This window comes from Phascolarctos cinereus, unplaced genomic scaffold (genome assembly GCF_003287225.1).
Source record: "Phascolarctos cinereus isolate Bilbo 61053 unplaced genomic scaffold, phaCin_HiC Scaffold_9;HRSCAF=440, whole genome shotgun sequence".
Classification (NCBI taxonomy): domain Eukaryota; kingdom Metazoa; phylum Chordata; class Mammalia; order Diprotodontia; family Phascolarctidae; genus Phascolarctos; species Phascolarctos cinereus.
Window position 1 is genome coordinate 18357395 of NW_027556402.1, and position 20518 is coordinate 18377912.

General features: G+C 38.7%; 1 protein-coding gene across 4 annotated transcripts; it reads left to right on the forward strand.

Moving 5' to 3' along the window:
- The first annotated feature begins 674 nt into the window (after nucleotides 1–674).
- Nucleotides 675–17345, forward strand: EPGN (epithelial mitogen). Of its 4 annotated transcripts, none has more exons than XM_020988471.2 (6): nucleotides 675–900; nucleotides 1991–2392; nucleotides 3534–3623; nucleotides 7337–7457; nucleotides 9019–9171; nucleotides 10671–17345. In XM_020988471.2, exons 2-6 carry the CDS (start codon nucleotides 2356–2358, stop codon nucleotides 10726–10728), a joined length of 459 nt encoding a protein of 152 aa, XP_020844130.1. In that variant the 5' UTR covers nucleotides 675–900; nucleotides 1991–2355; the 3' UTR covers nucleotides 10729–17345. The 4 variants fall into 4 exon arrangements, with proteins under 4 accessions (XP_020844130.1, XP_020844131.1, XP_020844132.1 ...); XM_020988472.2 differs by having other exon boundaries at nucleotides 686–900; nucleotides 9019–9260; XM_020988473.2 differs by lacking the exon at nucleotides 9019–9171 and having other exon boundaries at nucleotides 704–900.
- The last annotated feature ends 3173 nt before the right edge of the window (nucleotides 17346–20518 follow it).

Consider the following 20518-nt stretch of genomic DNA (forward strand, 5'->3'; position numbering starts at 1 on the left):
GAATGCTGCCTCTGGAAGGAAGGAAGGGAAGGAGGGAGTGAGGAAGGAAGGAAAGAAGGAAGGAAGAAAGAAAGAGAGGGAAGAAGAAAGAAAGAGAGGAAGGAAGAGAGGAAGGAAGGGAGGGAGGAAGGAAGGAAGGGAGGAAGGAAAAGAGGGAAAGAGGGAGAGGGAGGAAGGAAGCAAGCAAGTATTTATTAAACATCTACTGCATGCCAGTAACTAAGTGCATTACAAATATTATCTCATTTGATCCTTATAACAACCTCGTGAGGTAGGCATTATTATTACCCCATTTCAAAGTTGAGGAAACTGAGTCAGATAGATGTTAAATGACTTGCCCAGGATCACACAACTAATAAGTGTCTGAGGCTGAATTTGAACTCAGGTATTTATGCACTGTATGTCAACCCTAAATTGGAGGTCTGAGTCTTGCACTGTTAAGGATGATTGGAACCCATGACTCCAATCAAAAAGGGGAAGGAGAGAGGCTATGGCCAGTCCTCTACACATTACTTGGGTTTGAGCAGATCTTGTGGTACAGTAAGCATTTCAAGGCATGTGGGAACCAATGGATACTACTACCCAATATGGCCTGACATATGGGCAGCCAGAGCACAAAGGTGTCTTTGTTTCAAGAATTGTGGAAGACTTTCCACTGGTGACAGCACTTGGCAGCACCCATCAGGCTCCTATAAAAGCATCCAGCTTGGGGATGGGGGGGGTGTTGCCTCACTTCCTCCTCAGACCTGGCAAGATCCTCACCCTCTATCAGGTACAAAAGCCACCAACCAGAGTAAAGCTTTGTCGGGGGGAAGGGAGGCACAGAAAGCCCAAACTCATTCCAAGCAGAACCATCAGCTTGTATCGTTGCCCAGTGCTTAACAACTGTATCCTTGTAAGGTAAATAAAACTGCTCTTAGCTGTGTGACTACCAATCTATTCCTAGCTTTAGGATGGATTCTGTAGCTTCCTTAGACATAGGCACTTAGTAATTAATAAACATTTGTTGAATTGTGTGGAATTGAAAGAAAACTGATGGAAAGTTCTTAAAACAATGACAGACCTTGGCAGATTTGTTTTTTGATCAACAATTTGGATACTACAAGTAATTTTTTAGTCATTCTGGCCAGATTAATACCAATGATATTCTGAATGTTGCAGTTCATTTGAAGAGTTTTCGGAACAAACATCAAATCTAGAACTTTTCATCCTTTTCTTTGGCAGTCTGGGGAAACTGATGAACTGCTTCTGAGAATGAGGTTTTTAAAATTCATAAAATAAAGATTATAAAGGGAGCTGATTCTACTGAAATACAGTTATCAAAATATTTTTTAAAAAGTTCACAGACTCAGGAACTCCTACAGTAGATGAATCAGTTAATGTTACTATTAATTATGTCTTAATGGGATCTTTTTTTTAAAGTGATTCATTGCTTCTCTTAATGCTAATATTTGTGATGCATACTTAGTCATTGTTAACTTCTGATTCCAGTATCCTGTTCTATTTTTCCAAAAAAAACCAGTAAAAATGCTTCTAGTGAGGAGTTTTGCATGCCATAAAGCATGTGTTGTCATTATCTGTCATAATTATTACAATAGAGAAAAATTGTGGCATGAAGGTAGATGTCTCTGCATTTATGAAATCTCTATATGGTAAAAACAGTTTGCTTGTACAGGAGTGTACTTGTACCAGAAGATTGGAGAGTTTAAAGTAGTCTCTCCCTGTTAAAATAAATTGGTTAAAAATCATTTTTTAAAAAAAGAAATTTGGCTTTGTTCTATCCTAACACACTGACAATTTTTGATAGCTCCATTTAATTCAGCAAACATTAAAGTACTTGCGCTGTATACTTGAATGGGCTACGGGGCACCTAGTTGTAGTTGGGTCTCAATGTAATTTAGTATCTTTTCATTTAGACATTTTAATGGTCAAGTTGTTCTATTTCTCAAGGTTCCAAAACTGCTGATGACTTATCAGCTTATCTTTGCAGGTAACACCTCATTTTGTCTTCTTCCACGTGAACAATTTGTTCAAAGAATGCTCCTTTCCACTTGAAAATGGAGAAATTTTTTTAAGAATGGCTTTACATTTGCAATTATGCCCCCAGGCAACAGGAAACTAATGTTTCGAAAGAACACTTGATCCCACAGCTAGATAATGCTGGTTTCCTCAATAATGTGCGAACGCCTGAAGGCTTTATGTTGTTGCCAGACATACATTTTTTTTGATTGGTAAGAATTGCCAGGTGACGTTTCATGAAATATAAAAACAAGAAAGACAGAGGGAGGCCAATAAACAGAACAACCTGTCAGTTGGGAAAGAAAAGGGAAAGAGATTATTAATCAGCAGCAAGAGATGGCGCTTGGAATTCCATTGTACATCCTGCTCAATGGTAAGCATTCTCTACTTCGGTCTTTGTGTCTGTCTGAAATGTGCATGGGATTACAGTTCTCTTCATTGAAAAGAAGTTAGGTTCTAATAACTTTGGCTTGTGACAAAGATTGAGGCAGGGATTCTAGAAACCAACTGGCATTCAGTTTGAATCTGACGAATGTTGCTTTTCTGATGTTTTGACTCTTTTCTCTTGGAAACTATGATTCTATTTTAAAACAATCACAGTACATCTAACACCTTTAACTAATTCTGATATAACTGTGTTCGGGTAGCTGAATCGATATATATATATATAATATATATATAATATATTATATATATATATATCTATTATGTGTCTAGACACCCATATATAATACATCTCTATCTATCTACACTTATATATACCTACACAGAAATATGTACTTACATGGGTATATAGAGATATCTATATGAACCTACATATGTATATTTTATATTATAGATGTATTATACATATCTATATGTCTATATCTATGTATGCCTACCTAGAGATATATAAGCTATATGTATGTATACATATATTTATACTTATATAGAGATATAGAGATATCTACATATATAAACATAGTATAATACCTATACATTATAGATAAAAGTATATATATTATACATATGTATATATTATATGTATATACATGTGTATATATCATAAATGAGCCTAGATTTAGAACAAGAAAGGAAGTGAGATAGAGTTCATTTATTCTAATACCTTCATTTTGAATAAGAGGAAAGTGAAGAAAGAAAAAGTTCAGTGATTTGTCCAGTCACCCAGGTACTATAAATGGCAGAATTTGAACCTAGCTCCAAATTGAGTAGTCTTTCCACCATAGCCCACCTTTTCTCTGTTTATTCTTAAAAAATAATATTTTTCTTCTATCTCCCCTAGTCATAATAAAGGAGTCATCAGAATGATAATTTTACATTTTAAAAAATAAAAGAATGAAATATATGGCCATTTCTATTAGTTTATTCTTTTGGCTTCAATTGCAAATGAATTCCTAGTAGCTCTAAAGCACCCTGAATAGGAATAGTTCCAAGATGTGTTTCATAGACGTGAAATAAGTTGCTTTGGGAAATTAACACGCCGAGTTGTTTTCTTTTTTTCCTTTCTAATACAGCCATGGTATCATTGAGTAAAGAGACAACTGTTACTGTATCTACACCAATTACAAGCCAACAAAGTAACTGGACAGTTAACAAAACAGAAGGTATTTTCTTCCGTATGTTTGTATTTCAAGTGATAGTTTAATTACTGTTAAAGAAAGCTGTATTCTGATGAAAGCAGGGTCAATTATTTAAGGTTAAATACTCTCCTTCAATAGGTAGCTTAGCAGGATACCTTCTTGTGGGAGTGTTCTGATCTGCTCAGAACAAAGTGTTTCAAAACACTCAAAAAAACCAACACCACATTTTAGTTTAAATCACTGACCTGGAGGTGAAGGGCTGCACGATTGCCTACTGAGAATCTGAACCCAGGAGTTCCCTTAAAACTTGGATCTATCCAAGTCTTCTCTTGGTGAACAAAGACCTTAACCATTTTAAGCATTCTTGGTAATTGTCATCACAGCCTAGTATGGAATGAAACATACTTCAGTCAAGGGAACTCTGAAGAAAGTCAGCAACTGAATCCACTTTCTCTTCATGTTCAGAAAGTTCTCTTAGCATCTGCAGAGCTCCCTAACAACCCAACCTTCCGCGTTTCTTTTAATTATGATTACAAAAACTACTGGCAGCTTCTGAGCATCAGCATTTTTTCAAACCTGTTTGAACTCTCAGAGGTGAACCTGGAACGCTCGTTACTTGCCAAGACCTGAGCACAAGCTTTTATGGTTCTCACGCAAGCCACATTCCCCATGCTGCTTTGAAGGTTAGCGATGTTATCAAGCAGAAAGGAAACACCACATCCTGACCTCATAGCTTGGCAGGCAAGTAGGAGAGGAGGGTCATTCCAAATATTTGGTTTCAAAATATATGTATTCATAATATTGAAGTAGAAAAATCACCACTCTGATTTGGTGGCTCCCTTCCTGGGAGCTCCCTCCACCTATGAAATTATGTCTTCATGTCAGAACACAGACATTCACGCATATACACATATAGTACCAATATATGGGTTCATATATGTACATGTATATGTTACATATGGATGCACATATACACAGTTAAAGATGAATATATATATGAGTATATGGCCCAACATAAACGCTTATTAGACTCTACCAGTAGTTTTAAACCATAAAAATTTATTTTTAATATATCTTTTTGCTTTTTTCCCTTTAAACATACAAACATGACAACAACCTTCAATAACTTATTTTTGTGGGAAATCCATATTTGTAGGCAGCAGTATTTTGTCTTTCTTCATGAAGACCATTCTGCTCAAATAGATGCTTATTTTCACCTAAAATTCTCAAATCACCAGCAGCGTGCCTCAGTTTGAGTTATAGTTGGTTCCATGTTTTTACAGCATTCCTATCTAAGATGATTCTTTAAAAACAATGTTGTGTCCTCTGTGAAGAAAAAGTTGGCAATATTTTGCCTAGCTTTGCAGCAATGTTGTTTTCTTGCTCTTGAAAAATAGAAGGAAAAAAAATGTCTTCCTTATGTGTTCTCTTTATCTAGATAAGCAGCTTTCATATACACTGGACTCTGAAAAATATCGAGAACCCCCTAAAGAGCTTTGTTAATATGCATTATATCTATCAATATTTACTGTTTTCAGAATGAAAATTTCTTACTAACATTATAAAAATAATTTTAACACTGAAGACCCTTTGAAGGGGTCTTGGGATCTCTTTGCTCACACTTTGAGAACCATTTTGCTGTAGAGGAATGATTGTACTCATTTCTCTAATTTTCTCCTTTTCATTCTCAAATTACCTAGACAAGAGCTAGGTATAATTTTGAGCTGCTATTCTTGATGTGTTTGTGTTGCTACCAAAATAATGGAGCTGGAAGGCCCTGGAGAATCATCCACTCAGTTCACACAGAGTGATGAAGTGAGTTGGCCATCTTCATACAGTGATCAAGAATATGTCAGGCTTTGAACTCTAGGCCTAATGTTCTTTCTATAAAAACAGTTTTCATTTCTTCAAATTTAAGCTTCAAATCAAAAGATTAGCTTAGAAGCACAGGCTATCCTTATTGCACAAAGCAACAGATGAGTATCTTAAAGGTAATTTTCAGGATACACCCGTCAGCTTCTGTGAGCAACCACACAACCTGTATTTTCGAGACCCCGTTCCTTCAACCGCCACACCCACCCCAAGAGACAACATTTGAGACTTTACTAGCACATTTAGCCTGTCAAACATTTCAAGAAAAACAACAATAAAAATAAAATAAAAAACAAAACTTGGTCTATCCAATAATCAAAAGATGCACTTTTATAATAATATGCCAAGACAGCTTAGTCACTGATTTGCCAAAAAGATCTTGTTTATAAGATAGTGTCACCTATTCTCACAGAATGGATCCCAAGGTAATAGTCATTGAGTTTTTTAGGACTTGCAGAGACTTAGAGAAAACCAAATCTTGGTGCTAAGGTTCTTTAGAGAAAACAATGTAAGGTTTCCCTCCTTAAATGAGTATTGTGCTCTCAAAGGGAATGGGCTGAGGCAAAGATCTACTAATAAGTCTATGATTTATGGCCATCTATAATGTATGATTATAGAGTCAAAGCTGGAAGGGACCATAGAGGTCATGTAGTCTAACTGCCTCATTTTACAAGGGAAACTGAGGTTCAGAGAAGTTAAGTGACTCCCCCAAAAGTAGCAGAGGTGGTGAGTAGGATTGGGACTCTGATTCTCAGACTCCAGAGTCACTGTGAGGTGAGCTCTTTTCTACAGCAATTCTTCTGGGTAGGCTTACTAAGTCATTAATTATTCCTTCCCCTTCAATCCCTCTGCTTCACCTTGGATGATCTAAGTAAACTGCTGGTATTGGGAGTACTATGCTAAATATATCCAATTAGATAAGGCCCCTCTTCATCACAATCAAGAGTTAGCTGGAAAATATTGCAAAACCCTATTTTGTTTATTTTCTTCCTCAGGGGATACACAGTTACAAAGAAAAACTGTACTCTATTATTTGATTTGACATTTGATACATTGCAATATGCTCATTTATTCTGGGTAGATGTTTGAGTTCCAACTTTTTTGAGGCTTCTTTTCATAGTCACACCAGTTCATCAATTTTAACTCTTTTAGGTTACGATACTGGATCCCATGGGGGAAAAAATGAAATTATCTCTCTGCTTTCCATTGTTATGTCTTGAATTTGTGTGTGTGTGTGTGTGTGTGTGTGTGTGTGTGTGTGTGTGTGAGAGAGAGAGACAGAGAGAGAGAGAGAGAGAGAGAGAGAGAGATTAAAAAAGAAAAGGGGAAGAAGAGAAGAAAGGCATGTTAGTACTTACCCCTGAGGCAAATCCTAGAGAAATTTCCTATGCAGATCTAGAACACTTTGTTCTTTTTCAGAAAGCTAGAAGATTGAACTCAATATATCGCATCATAGTGAGTGATGTATTTTGATATGTGGAAATGAAAAGAGAAAGAATAGTAATCATGTTTCTTTTTATCCCTTCACTAAAGAAAACGATTAGTAAAGTGGTCATCACTGCAATGCTAGGAGGATAGAATCAATGCTGCCATCTTTTGGCCAGTTTGTGCACATACACTTCAAGTGCCCCTCTTTCTGAACTCCTTGAACTTGACAGAAAAACAATCCATTCCTCTCCTTAATTGTTTAAAGACTTGGCGGTTAGGATTAACTCCACCCTCTGAGCACCACTTGTTATAAGATCAGTTATTCGAAAGTTGAGGCAGCTAAAGGAAATTAAAAGGAGTCGGGGAGGGAGGGCAGGGCCTTCCATGGCTCTCTGGCCTTCTGACCTTAATCTATTTCTCATGCTTCATTCTCTCAGCTGAATACACAGAAGGGCCCATAGCCCTGAAGTTCTCTCACCCTTGCCTTACAGACCATCATAGCTACTGCATCAATGGTATCTGTGCATTCCACCATGAGCTCAAGAAAGCTATTTGCAGGTAAAGGCAATGAACATGACCCTCAATCCTACCTCCCCTTCACCCTCTGCCCCCCATAACAGTATCTTGCTCAACTGATGGCCTCAAATCAACTGGCAAACAAATCTACTCAAACCAGCTTAAGGAGACACAGGGTGTGAAGGAGACTTGTAATGCCTTTTCTTAAAGAAATCAGGAATTTGATTTATATTTAATTTCTACAGAGCCTTTTCCCAATGACCAGGAGCATTTTACTAACCTGCCATTTCCCAGCTATCCCTGTGAGTTAGGGATGGGGAGGGGGCAATCCAGACGTGATTTCTTCTGTTGGAAACATCAGCAATTTATCTCTGATTTCTGCCTTAGACAGTTGCCTGGCACCAATAGCCGAGAGCTTACATGATTTGCCAAGAGTCAATTGTACAATTCAACAAACATTTATTAAATGCCCACTGTGTGCCAGGCATTGGGGTATATAAGGGCAAAAGGGAGGAGGCTCCAGCCACTGCACCTTCAATGCTATCTCTCATAGGATAGTCAGGGAGTGGTTATTAATGTACAGATGAAGACAATGTGACCTAAGCTGCCTTTGATATAGTGAAACAAGCAGTGGATGGAAATTAAAGGAGCTAGCAGCTATTAGTGCTGGTTTTGTGCTTGAGCAAGCTCCTAGGATTGTAGAATCATAGATAAGAGACAGAAGGGACCTCAGAAGTCACTGAGTCTCACCTCATTTTACAAATTAGGAAACAGAGGTGCATTGAGGTGAAAGAAATGACTCACAGATGTTAAGTAGCAGATTTGAGCCAATGTTCTATGAGTCCAAATACAGTTACTTCTTTCTCTGAGCCGTCATCTCTATCTGAAGGGACATTGGTGCAATGGAAAGTATGTAGGCTTTGCCATCAAAGGACTTGGATTTGAATCCTGGGTTTGCAGTTTATTAATTGGGTGGCTTTGGGCAAAGGCATTACTCCCTTCTCTAGGCCTCAGTTTCCTCAACTGTCAAATAACAAGGTTGGGCTCACTGACCTCTGAGGTCTTTTCCAGCTCCAAATCTATGATTTGCTGAGCTATGAAATGTCCCACCTCAGACTCATGTAGGGTGTGTGACCCTGAGTAAGCCACTTCTCTCTGGGCCTCAGTTTCCTCCCCTGTAAAATGGACTGGGTGGTCCTCCAATGATTCAGGCCATTCTCTAAGACTAGGTTTCAGCAAAGTTGCAGATCTGTACTGATGAGGGCCGGTTCCTCAGCTAATAATTCCCTTTGCTAGTGAAATTATAGACCAGTCACTGGATTTTTACTTAGACACTGGGTTTTCATTCTGACCAAAGGAAACATACTTAAGACTTTGATAAAGTGATCCTGAGAAAAACAACAATGACCTTGTTCAGCAACTCAATGCTTTTGCCAGATTGAGGATTATTTCTTATCTATAATTCCTGCCTTTCTAATTTAGATGATGTCCCTGTTTCTACAGCAATTTTTCTTGTATTTCCAGCATTTGTTGATTCACTGAAACTTGGATTTCTTTTGTACCTCTACCACTAACATTTTTAAAATATGTATATATATTTTAGATGCACTACAGGTTATACTGGAGAAAGATGTGAGCACTTAACACTAAATTCATATGCTGTGGATTCTTATGAAAAATATATTGCAGTTGGAATTGGTGTCGGATTGCTATTAAGTCTCTTCCTCGCTATTATCTACTGCTATGTAAGGAAGAGGTATGGATCAAGAAGGAATGTGGCATGGACAGCATTGTATTGAAATTCAGACCACAAATCTGGCAGGATCATTCATGACAGCAGTTCTGGTACCTTTTTCTTTGTTTTGTTTTGTTTTGTTTTTTCCCCATGAATCTTAAGAAAAGGAGATGGAAATCCCCCTTCCTTCCCTGCACAAAGTTCACATTTAGTAAATATTTATTGAATTGAATTCTCAGTGGCAGTGTATAGCTATAAATTTCAGCCTTTATTACTATGCCTTCCTAGCTCCATTAAAGGTAAAAATTAACAGACTCGTAGCAGTGCCCAAGATAAGATACCTGCACTGGGATTCTGGAAACAACTTTCCAGAAGTCAGAGCTCATAAACGAAGTAGTATTATCGGTATGCTGTCATCAGGATAATGTTATTTACCACTCTCTATGATCACCTGACTCTCCCCTCCTCATCCCCCCCCACAAACTCCAAAGCCTTCTTTCCTGTATTGGTACCCTCTAGCTCTTGGAAGAACAGCCTGTTCTGGTGTTATTGGGTATATTTTTTGATGGGTGGGGTGAGAGAATTGGTAAGGCTCTTCCTACTCCCTCTCCCAAGCATGGTGCTATAGATGGTGCTAGAACACATAGAATCCAAGAAGAAAGGACTTCAGAGTTCATATAAACTTCATTTTACAGATGGGGAAACTGAGGCCCAAAGCAGTTAGTGACTTAACTAAGGTTATGCAGTTACAATGCCTAGTAGATGTTAAAAAAAATAAAACACATGTTGAATTATCCCCTTATTCTTTTCTTTTTATTACTGGTATAGTAGGAAGAGAGCTGGGCTTGGAATCAGAAAGAGTTGGGTACAAATCCTTCCTTTAACACATACCTGCTCTCTAAGCCTGGGCAACTCACTAAAATTTTCAGTGCTCTATCCAAATTCTTAAGAATCTAAGTTGCAAAGGAGGCACAGACATTCATGGGTAGTAGGAGTTTCCTTATCTGGGCAGCTCCTTCCATCTATGAAATCACAAGTCTAGTCTCCATGCCAACTCATGAAGATTTAGAAACAGAAGAAGGGAAGATAGAGCTGATTTTGTTTTATCTTTATGGATGTGGATGTGATGGCTATGGTGAGGGAGGGAAGAGGACAGGAAGGATAAAATTTGATATTTATATCACATATATATCAGTTGTAGAATTATGTAAAAGATTTGCTATTGTCTGATTTAACGCATATTTTATCAGATAATGTAATATCCGGTTATATTACTGACTGAATTTATATCAGTCTTATATTATTGTACAATTATCTCTAGTCGTTGAACTGGTATTGAATTCAATACTTTGTGGTAGGTGCATGAAATTGCATGTAAAAGATCTCCACTGTTTGTGCCATTTGAAGCAAACCCAACAATATAGTATAAGACTTTGTAATATTGTTAACTAAATTTCCGTCAGTCTTAGTTTGTTCTCCAATTATCTACAGTTGATATTGAGTTCAATGTTTTGTTTTAGATGCATGAAATTGAAACCTCTTTATAAAGCCTGCTATGGAGACAAGAGGCCATGGTGAAAAGTGAGCATAATATTATTGGTCAAAGCAGATGTGGATCAGAACTGAACCAAAATTTTCCAAGGGAATCCAGCAAAATACCATGCTTCAGGTGAATGAAAAAAGAAGAGGAATAGATCAAACCTGTACTCTGAGTTCCCATTGAATGAGTAAATGGACCCACTCCATTTTGACAAGACTTGACAGCGCTAATGGAGGCTATCATGGGAGTTCTGGATGCAAGAGTCATTGACCTTCCCTGAGTCTTTTTTGGTGTTACTGTTCCCCATACAAGAGGATTTGATGTTTTCATTCTGATACGTCAAATGTGGATTACTGCAGTCATTCCTGCAAGAGCCAATCAATTCAACACAACAAACTCTTGTTTGTTATAGAAGAGATTCGCGTTTAAGCTATAGGTTGGACTACATGGCTTCTGGGCACCCTTCTAGCTCTAAGAATCTGTTGTTCAAAAGTTCCATGGCAAATGGGTGGGAGAAAAGAGACATTTTCACAGAATCCCCCCACTAGGTGGAAGGCCCTGTGCTAGGCCACAGTTTGGAAAAGAACTATAGCCATACTCGCTCCTGAGGCCCGTTGTCTACTGGCAAGTCAAACTAGCCCCTTTGGGTTGTTGTCTGTCCACAGTGTGGACCTACCCCCTTTAAATAAGTTACTTCTATGGCACCTGAGATGAATGTGATAACTATTATTCAAACAAAACCAGTGTTATTGAGGCTCCAGTGGCCCAGGCATGAAGTCAAAGTGTGAACTCTTATTTCTAGAAATGAAAGGTCTGTAGAAACATTATGACCATTACCGCAGTGCTTATTAAGGGAGGTGGATATTCTTCAGAAGAAGCAAGAGTCTCAAAGCCAGTGACCATTGTCTTAAGGACTCGAAAATGAGCAAAGCCTTTCTTCCTCTGAATGGACATAAAATGTTTTTCCCCAAACATACTGGTCCCCACTATCAAATGTGTGATTTAATGAATAGCCATGTAACAGCAATAAGAAAATAGTTCAAAGTGACCTATGGTCCACAGTTAGCCCTTACATTTGGACTCGCAGGGTGAGCAAGGTCATTTCTTCACTGGCTTATGACATATGGAATTTTTCTTCCCAATTTCTTGACTATGTAGATACATGGAAGATGTTGAGGTTGGAAAAAGTATAGCAAAAAAAGTATTAAATTGGAAGTCAATACATCAGGGCTTTGGTTCAAGTTGACTACCATTGACTAACTGGGTGACCTTAAGCAAATAACTTTCTATTTTTAGGCCAAAGTTTGCTCTATAAAGTATATGAGATGGACTAGGGGATCTCAAGTAATAATGATAATGACGATGACGATAATGATGATGATGATGATGATGATGATGATGATGATGATGGCAGCTAGGTGGCACAGTGGATAGAGTGCTGGGCCTGAAGTCAGGAAGACCTGAGTTCAAATCCAGTCTCAGACACTTACTAGCTGTGTGACCTGGGGCAAGTCACTTGACACTGCTTGCCTCAGGTTTCTTCATCTATAAAATGAGCTGGAGAAGGAAATGGCAAACCATCCAGTATCTTTGCCAAGAAACTCCCAAATGGGGTCATGAAGAGTCAGACACGACTGAAATGACTGAACACCAACAAGAATAATAGCAATTATTATAAGAACAACAACAACAGCATGTATAAAGCATGCTATGGCTGCCAAAACATTGTAGATGTTAGCTCGTTTGATCCTCATAACAGCTCTGTGATACAGGTAAGGAAAGAGAGGCTGAGAAAGGTTAAGGCATGTGCCCAGCTAGTAATTTGCTTTGGTGGGATTTGAACTCAGGATTTTCTGACTGCCATCTCTTCCAACCCAGCGCAGTTATACAAATACCTCCTCAACTTATTCAGATGCTAAAAGAGCCTGTGTGATGGAACTAAGAAACGCTAACTAAAGATACATACAAATGAGTTGCTAAGCTCAGAAAGAGTATACTGTTAGGAAGGCTCAAGTGTAGCATTTGACTTAAGCTTTCATTAAATAGAAATCAGAGTTAGCATTTGTATGGTGTGCCTTAAGGTTTGAAAAGCATTTCAAATATTATCTTATCCTCATCACAATCCTTTGAGACTGGTGTTATTGTCTGACTGGGGCAGGTAGAGGTTAAGTGATTTGCTGAAGGTCACACAGCTAGTAAGTGTGTGAAGCTGGATTTAAAGTTAAGTCTTTTGAATTCCAGACCAGCACCACTTCACCAGCTCTAAAATGTTAAATACAACTCAAAGGGCTATCCATGTTAGAGATGAAGAATAGCATCACTGCTTGGGGTGGATGGGGTGATAAGATTTGAAATCCCACACAGGTGAGAAAGGACTGAGAAAGGGCCTCATTACCTCAAATGGGTTCAAATTTTCCACTCCAAAACAAACTCTGAGTCAAAATACTCAAAGAACCTGCCTACATGAGAGTTGAGTGGCTATTGGTGACCTTTAAGAAATTCTAGAGATCAGGAGAGGTTCTCCAAGATTGTAGACAGATATATACCTCCATCTATATCTATATCCATCTATCTATCTATCTATCTATCTATCTATCTATCTATCATCTATCTATCTATCTATCTATCTATCTATCTATCTATCTATCTATCTATCTATCTACCTATCTATCTATCCATCCATCCATACATTCATCCATCCATCTACTGTATCTACCATATCTACCATCTGTCTATCCATCCATCCTATATCTACCATATCCATCCCTCTATCTATCTACCTGTCAGTAGTTTGGTGGCATAGCGGATAGAGTACCAGCCCTGGAATCAGGAGGACCTGATTTAAATCTGGTCTCAGATACTTCAAAACTGTGTAACCCTGGGCAAGTCACTTAACGCTGATTGCCTCAAAAAAAAAAAAAGAACAAATGAGACATAATACTCAAAAATACTTGGAAATACTGTCTTAGACATGATAGTATCTCCATGGGAGGCTATTACTAAGCCAATAGGAAGATACAAAACTCATGAAGTATCTATCAGCTATCTATCTATCTATCTATCTATCTATCTATCTATCTATCTATCTATCTATTTATCTATCTGAATCTTCAGAGTGGGAAGAAAGTAGCCTCCAGACTAAAGTTGGGGGAGCTTCAAACTAATTATTACCAAAATTCTAGATTTTGTAATGAAGTTGTTGTTAAATGAGCATTTAAAAAGGGAGACAAGGTCATTTCCAGGATGGATTCATGAAGAAGTAACAATGGCAAAAGAATCTCATTTCTGGATTTGGCCAGAAATCTAGCAGGATCTCAGTGAGGCATTTAGTAAAATCTCTTATAATGCCTATGTGTACTGAGCATTGTACAGTTGTGTGGCTACAATGTCACTTGAATGAAGTGATAACAAAGAGTGGTGGGAAGTGGGTCCATCCTAACCCAGAGGGAGGTCTCTAGTGGAACCTCACAAGGCTGTGGACTTGGTCCTGCTGCTTTTCTGTTGTTGGTCTGTTTGGTTTTTTAAGTGATGCAGAAGAAAATTGGAATGGCTTGTCAGAGATCAAATAGTGGGAAACAGAAATTCCTGCGCTTGGATTAAAAAACTCAAATGCTTGAACACAATATGGGGAGACAAGTCATAGATGGGGCTCATGTGAAAAAGATCACTGGATTTGGGTGGGCTACAAGCAAAGATGAATCACCAGTATGATATGGCCCCAAACAAAGTAATGTATTATGTGATTGCATAGAAGATGCAGAAACTAACATTCTCACTATTAACTGCCTTTGCTCACAATCATGTCAACAAGCATGTAGCATGTCTAGGATTAGCCAGTATGGTGACAGCATGCAAAACCACGCCTTTAAAAATCTAGAGAAAAGACCATTGATGCCTGTTCTTTACAAGTAAATAGATGACAGCTACTTTTAAATATTTGTAAAGCTAGAAAAGGTAATAGATCAGTTTTACGTAGCCCCACAGAATAATAGAATAAGGCAATGAGTTGTCACGGACAGAAGTTACAGAGACAAAGAGCTCCATAGGTGTTAGAGAGAGCCACAGATTGATTAGAGGGGAAAACTTCCTAACAATTAAGTTCAAAGGGCATTTAGATCTGTTCAAGCTCTTCATTTTGTGGATGAGGAAAACAAGACATAGGAAAGGGAAATGACTTGCTCAAGGTCACTTAAGAAGAAAACATCCAAAGCCAGGGTTGAAAGGGAAGGATTGAAGGTTGAAACTCCTTAAATTGAAGTCCAGGGCTCTCTTCCTATACCAGACTGTCTAACGAGCCAGAAGTAGAATGGGCCATCTTGTAGTGAGTGAGCTCCCTGTACCAGGAAGGCTTCTGGTAGAGGCCAAATGATTATTTCCCAAATGTTGTCCAGGGGATTAATTGGACTATGTGACCTCTGACATTCCTTCCAGCTCTGAGTCTATTATACCAAAGATCTAAGACATATGAATGGGAGAAAAGAAATTTTTATAGAATTCTCTTGGCAGATCAAAGATTTTCCCCTTTAGAATATCTGTGTGTGAGTGTATGTGAGTGTGTGTGAGGGTGTGTGTGTGTATTTTAATAGGAAAAAAAATCTAAAAATTTAATTACTTTTGAAGGATGTAAAAATATTACTCAGACACAACATGTGAAAGACATTTTAGGAGAATTCAGTTATTTGCCGACATTGCACCCAGTCTCACCAGGTAGTTCATAGTTAGAGGCTGAATTAGTGAAAATAGAAACCCTACTGGTGAAGCCCTATCTTGACCTTTGGGAGCTGGATCACCAACCAGAAATCATGTGCATAACTTATCAAACCACTTTGCTGTAATTTATTTTTTTAAAATTCATATGACAAAAGAGGAAATATTTATTTTTTTAAATTATTAAAACTATTGTGTCCACAAGATAAATCAAAAGCTTGTTGCAACTTACTATCCTTGCCTGGAAGGGCTACCAATTTTTCTTTCACTTCCATAAAACAGTTCCTCATCATTCACTCTTGAATCAGACTCTCTTACACAATTCAGCTTTCCCTTGGGTAGAAACTATTTGACTTCCTTTGTTGTTGTTTTGAAGACTCTGTGGTGCCAGGCCAACTCATGGCACATCAGCATTTTTTGTGTCTTCACCCAGGATACAAAGCTTGCATCATACCAAGGAGTGGGGAGATGAAGGTCCCTCCCTCCCCAATGGTTCTAGGAGGCCACACCTAGGTTGTTAGGTGTGCTCTTGCGAGGCATCTCTGAGAAGCAAAAGAGCTGGACAGAATCCAGGTAACACCAACAAAGCATGGTTAAGGAAATGCCAGGCAAGACTCATGATAAAATAGAAAAGGCATTAATGGGGTGTACTGTGAAGAAGTAATGTCCTAACATTGAGCACTTCCAAATGTTTGCACAATGTAAATACAAGTAAAAATGAATTTGCTTGGTATGGTATAGTACACATTTGGCTCAACTTAAGAAAAAGAATTAGGAGTATGTGTGTGTGTGTGTGTGTGTGTGTGTGTGTGTGTGTGTCTTGAGGGAGCAGTAGAACAGAACCAATTTGAAAACTGACACACTTAATGAATACCACTTGATTAAAAAGTAAACTATTTTAAATTGTGCAATAGTTTTCCAGGAGTTATGCTAGTTATACTTCACATTACAAAAATGTTTCATATGCATTTTCTCATTTGATCTTCACAACAGACTCATGAGGTAGGTACTCTAAGGATTATGATACCCATTTTCAAATGAAGAAACTGAGTTTCAAAGAGGTTGAGATTTGTTGTTCGTCACACAAATGTCAAAGGAAGGAGCTCAACTCAGGTCTCTACTGACTCTGCTTCAAACATTCTGTCCATTACCCTCGTAATTATCAGACATTTTGGTCTCAGGACCTTTTTGCACTCTCAAAAATTATCGAAGGGCTTTTGTTTATCAGGTTATATATTTTTCTATTTTTCATATTGAAAATTAAATAGTCTTGGTGTTATTATGAAAATTATTTAACCTCATGGACCTCTTGAAAGGGTCTCAGGGATCCCCAGGTGTGCCTGTACTAAATTTTGAAAATAGCTGCATCACACAATGCAAATCCAGCCACCAAAGTTGCATCAAATTCTAGACAATAGTTTATGAAAAGTCATACCTCAGACACAGTGTCTGTGCTCCTCTGCTAGCCCCTTGTTCATATAGAGGTTCTGTTATTTGATTTTCAGGTAAGAATCTTTGGTTTCAATGTGATGTATTAGGTAGTATTCATGTACATAAACCAGATTGTCAATGCTCAATCAATTAATCAATCATTTTATTAAGAACTTAATATGTGCTAGATTTTAGAGGTACAAAGACAATGAAGCTGTCTCGTCCTTCAAGGATTTAACATTCCATAGATGACCCCAAGGATTGCCTGGCTGAAACAAACATTTAAACTGAGAGAATCCATGTGGGGAATGGCCACTCAGGCCAAAATGGAGACTTTTTACAGGGATTCAGAAGCAAGACTTTAGCCAAAAAAAAAAAAAAAAGAAAAAAAGAGACCAATTCAATTCAATCAAACAAGCATTTATTATATTAGGCACTGACAATGATTCGTGAGTTGATGTTTCCTAGCCATTTTTATTTCATTCACATTAAAAAGAAAACGGTGTTGAGTGCCGAAGGGGTCATTTGTTCATTGATTTATTCATCAATCGATGGTCTCTGTATCTATTTGTGTAGCTGTCAAGACACCACCACCACAGCAATAACAACAATGAATCTATGCCTGTTTCAGGCAGAAGGGAAGAGAAGGCCTATGATGACATCACAGTGATTAAGTGGAATTGATGGAGAGCCCATTGGCTTTTTGAGTTCCCTTTATCCTTCTGTTCTTTTAATTGTTCGCCAGGACTGTGGGTGTTTAGTCTGGCATTCAATCGTCCTCCCCCTTTACCCTCAGTAACTTACAAGGTACTGAAGAAAACTTAAGTCTCTGTCATCCTTAGTCTCATCTCATCCTCAATATGTTTAGAGGGAAAAATCACCATTTCTGGCTAATTTCTTTATATAGATTGAGCTTACGTAAGAGGGTATGGCCATCCCTTCAAATTCTAAAGGCTATGACTCTGTTACTCTCTTTGTACTAAATCTGGAACCGTGAAGGACCCCATTCTAGTGATCTCAAAAGGACCTCCATCCAAAATCCCTATTTGAAGATGATCTGGAGAAGTTATAACATGGAAATGATCAGCAACTTGGGTTTATTAATTAAACATAAAAACACATTTTTCTCTCAATGGGTGGACTTGAAGAACTCACTTAACCTGATATCTGTGTAACAATAATGGTAATAATAAAAATAATAATAATAGATCTAGCACCTGCTCTGTGCCAGGTACCAGGCTAAGCACTTTACAAACATTATCTCATTTGATTCTCACAGCAAGCCTTTGAGGTAGGTGCTGTTATTATTCCCATTTCACAGCTGAGGAAACTGGGGCAAACAAAGGTTAAGTGACTTGCCAAAGGTTAGGCAGCTGGTAGTGTCTGAGGCTAGATTTCAACTCTCCTGACTTCAGGCTCAGTGCTCTATCCACTGTGGCACCGCCTGGCTGCCTCACATCTGTCTACTATATTATCCTGTATCTCCAGGGTGGGCTCTCAGAATTCTATTCATTGCCACGCTACGATTCTGTGTGCATGACGGTATGATTTAAACGTCTGTCAAGGCAGGCTGGAGAAGCCTGCCTTTGAATTTGGTTTGGCAAACCAGCATGGCTAATCTAGACATCCACCCATACTTTATTCCCCCCTAGCCCTACTCACTAGGGCATTCCAGAGCACATCATCCCAATTTCATTCCAAACTTAGTTAATCAACTGATCCATCCACATATACCTCAGGATTCCCAAGTCCTGCCCCTGATTTCGTAAGGAACAAAAAACTAAGTTGTCAGGATCCCAATATGTCCAGCCCTAAGCCTCACTCCCTCTGCAAGAAACATGGGATGTTTCTTGTTCTGGGCGACACCCACTGCCTTCCAAAGGTGCATCTCATAAACCTGAGGAATGTGATTGTGTGGTAGGGAGAGAGAATGAGGCTGGTTAAGTATGCCTTCTCTACATACCTTCAAGTTACTGGATTTTTCCTTGTACCTTGGAATAAAACCAACCAGACTGAAATTCAGTAAAGACAGGAGTAAAGGCAGACTTTGGATGAATGATGCAAGATCTCTTGGTCTAGGTCTTCTATCTCAGGGAATCAGAGGCACCTCCAGTTATATTAGTTTACTTAAAACCACATGGAAGGCTCCCCAAAGAGGCTACCTCCTGCTTCCAAAAGTTGGAGCAATAATATAATTTGCAGCCATGATGAGAAATCTTAGGTGAGGATAGATTTATGAACAACTTTGGCAGAAATACAGTCAGTTGGATCCTACCTTGTAGCCCCCCAAAAGAGAAGGAATTCTTCTTTCCCTTCTTTTAATATAAACCTAGAACTCTAAAAGTGAAAAAAAAAAGGCTTCTGCTCTGTAAACTCTGTAGGCTGCGTGCCAGTTTCAAGGTGGAGCCCAACCCGGTACTTAAAGGAAGACTGGAAAAGAATGGGTTGGGCAAATCCAAGAGACAGTACAGCCAAAAGAAACCAGATGCACGAAGAGATGAGGATGGTCAAATGATGGCAGTGAGACGGCAAAAAATTCCCTCTCTTTACTAATGAAGTAGAACCATGTCCCTTGCCCCAATTAGGTGGTGTGGTAGATAAAGCATTAATCCTGGAGAAAGAAAGACCTGTTCAAATCTGACCTCAGACACTTATTAGCTGGGCCCCTGGGTCTGTATGCCTCAGTTTTCTCATCTGTAAAATGGGGATAAAAACAGCATCTACTTCCCAGAGTTGTTTTGAGGATTAAATGAGATATTTGTAAAGAGATTAACACGGTGTCTGGAAGTGCTTGCTTCCTTCCTTTCTAGGCTGTACTCCTCTACTGCCTTTCCTTTCTCTTCTCCTCAGCTCCAGATGGAAGTAGAAAACAAAAACCTTTCTTCTTTGTTTCTCATGAGGCCTAGTTCCCGATGCCACAAAGCTTAGGCAGACACACAGGCCTCAGTGCAACACATGGATAGTATTCTTTTACTAACACTCTATCAGCCACACTAAAAGAAATAGGAATGGTAGTAGTTCTCAGGACATAGGAAAGAGTCACATTCATGGAAAACAACCTAAGAAACTAAAATTCCTAACATTAAACTACAGTTTTCTCCTCACTTCTATTAGACACTAAACTCCTTAAAGGTAGACACTGGAAGATTTTGCCTTTGTATTCACAGCTTGTCATCTGATGCCTTGTATATATAAGTTGCTTCAAAGATGTCCATTGAAGGGGCAGCTAGGTGGCAAAATGGATACAGCACCAGCCCTGGATTCAGGAGGACCTGAGTTTAAATCCAGACTCAGATACATAAAACTTACTAGCTGTGTGACCCTGGGCAAGTCACCTAACCCCATTGCCTAGCCAAAAAAAAAAAAAAGACATCCATTGAATTGGATCAAAGTGAAAGACTGTTAATTGGTCATTTTGGGAGCAAGGAACTCCCAAAAGAGGAATTCTGGGGGAGATAGCAGGAAGAAATCTCTTCTAGGATATGAACTAGACACGTGGTTTTATTGGTGTAAGGAACTCCCTCCTCCACTACAGATGGGTGCCTCCTCTGCAAGTAATAGTCACAGAGAGCTGCCTGGATCACTGGAAGGGGAAATGACTCAGGCAGGGTCATACAATTTGTGTGCCAGATGTGGGCCTTGAAGCTGGTTCTTCTTGGCTTCAGGGCCAGTTCTCCATCCACTAATTCA

Excerpts from the sequence above, each read along its gene's own strand:
- EPGN (XM_020988471.2), top strand. The coding sequence starts at position 2,356 with ATGGCGCTTGGAATTCCATTGTACATCCTGCTCAATG. Across the intron at positions 2,393-3,533 it reads ATTGTACATCCTGCTCAATG|CCATGGTATCATTGAGTAAA; the intron begins GTAAGCATTCTC and ends TTTCTAATACAG. Across the intron at positions 3,624-7,336 it reads GACAGTTAACAAAACAGAAG|CTGAATACACAGAAGGGCCC; the intron begins GTATTTTCTTCC and ends TCATTCTCTCAG.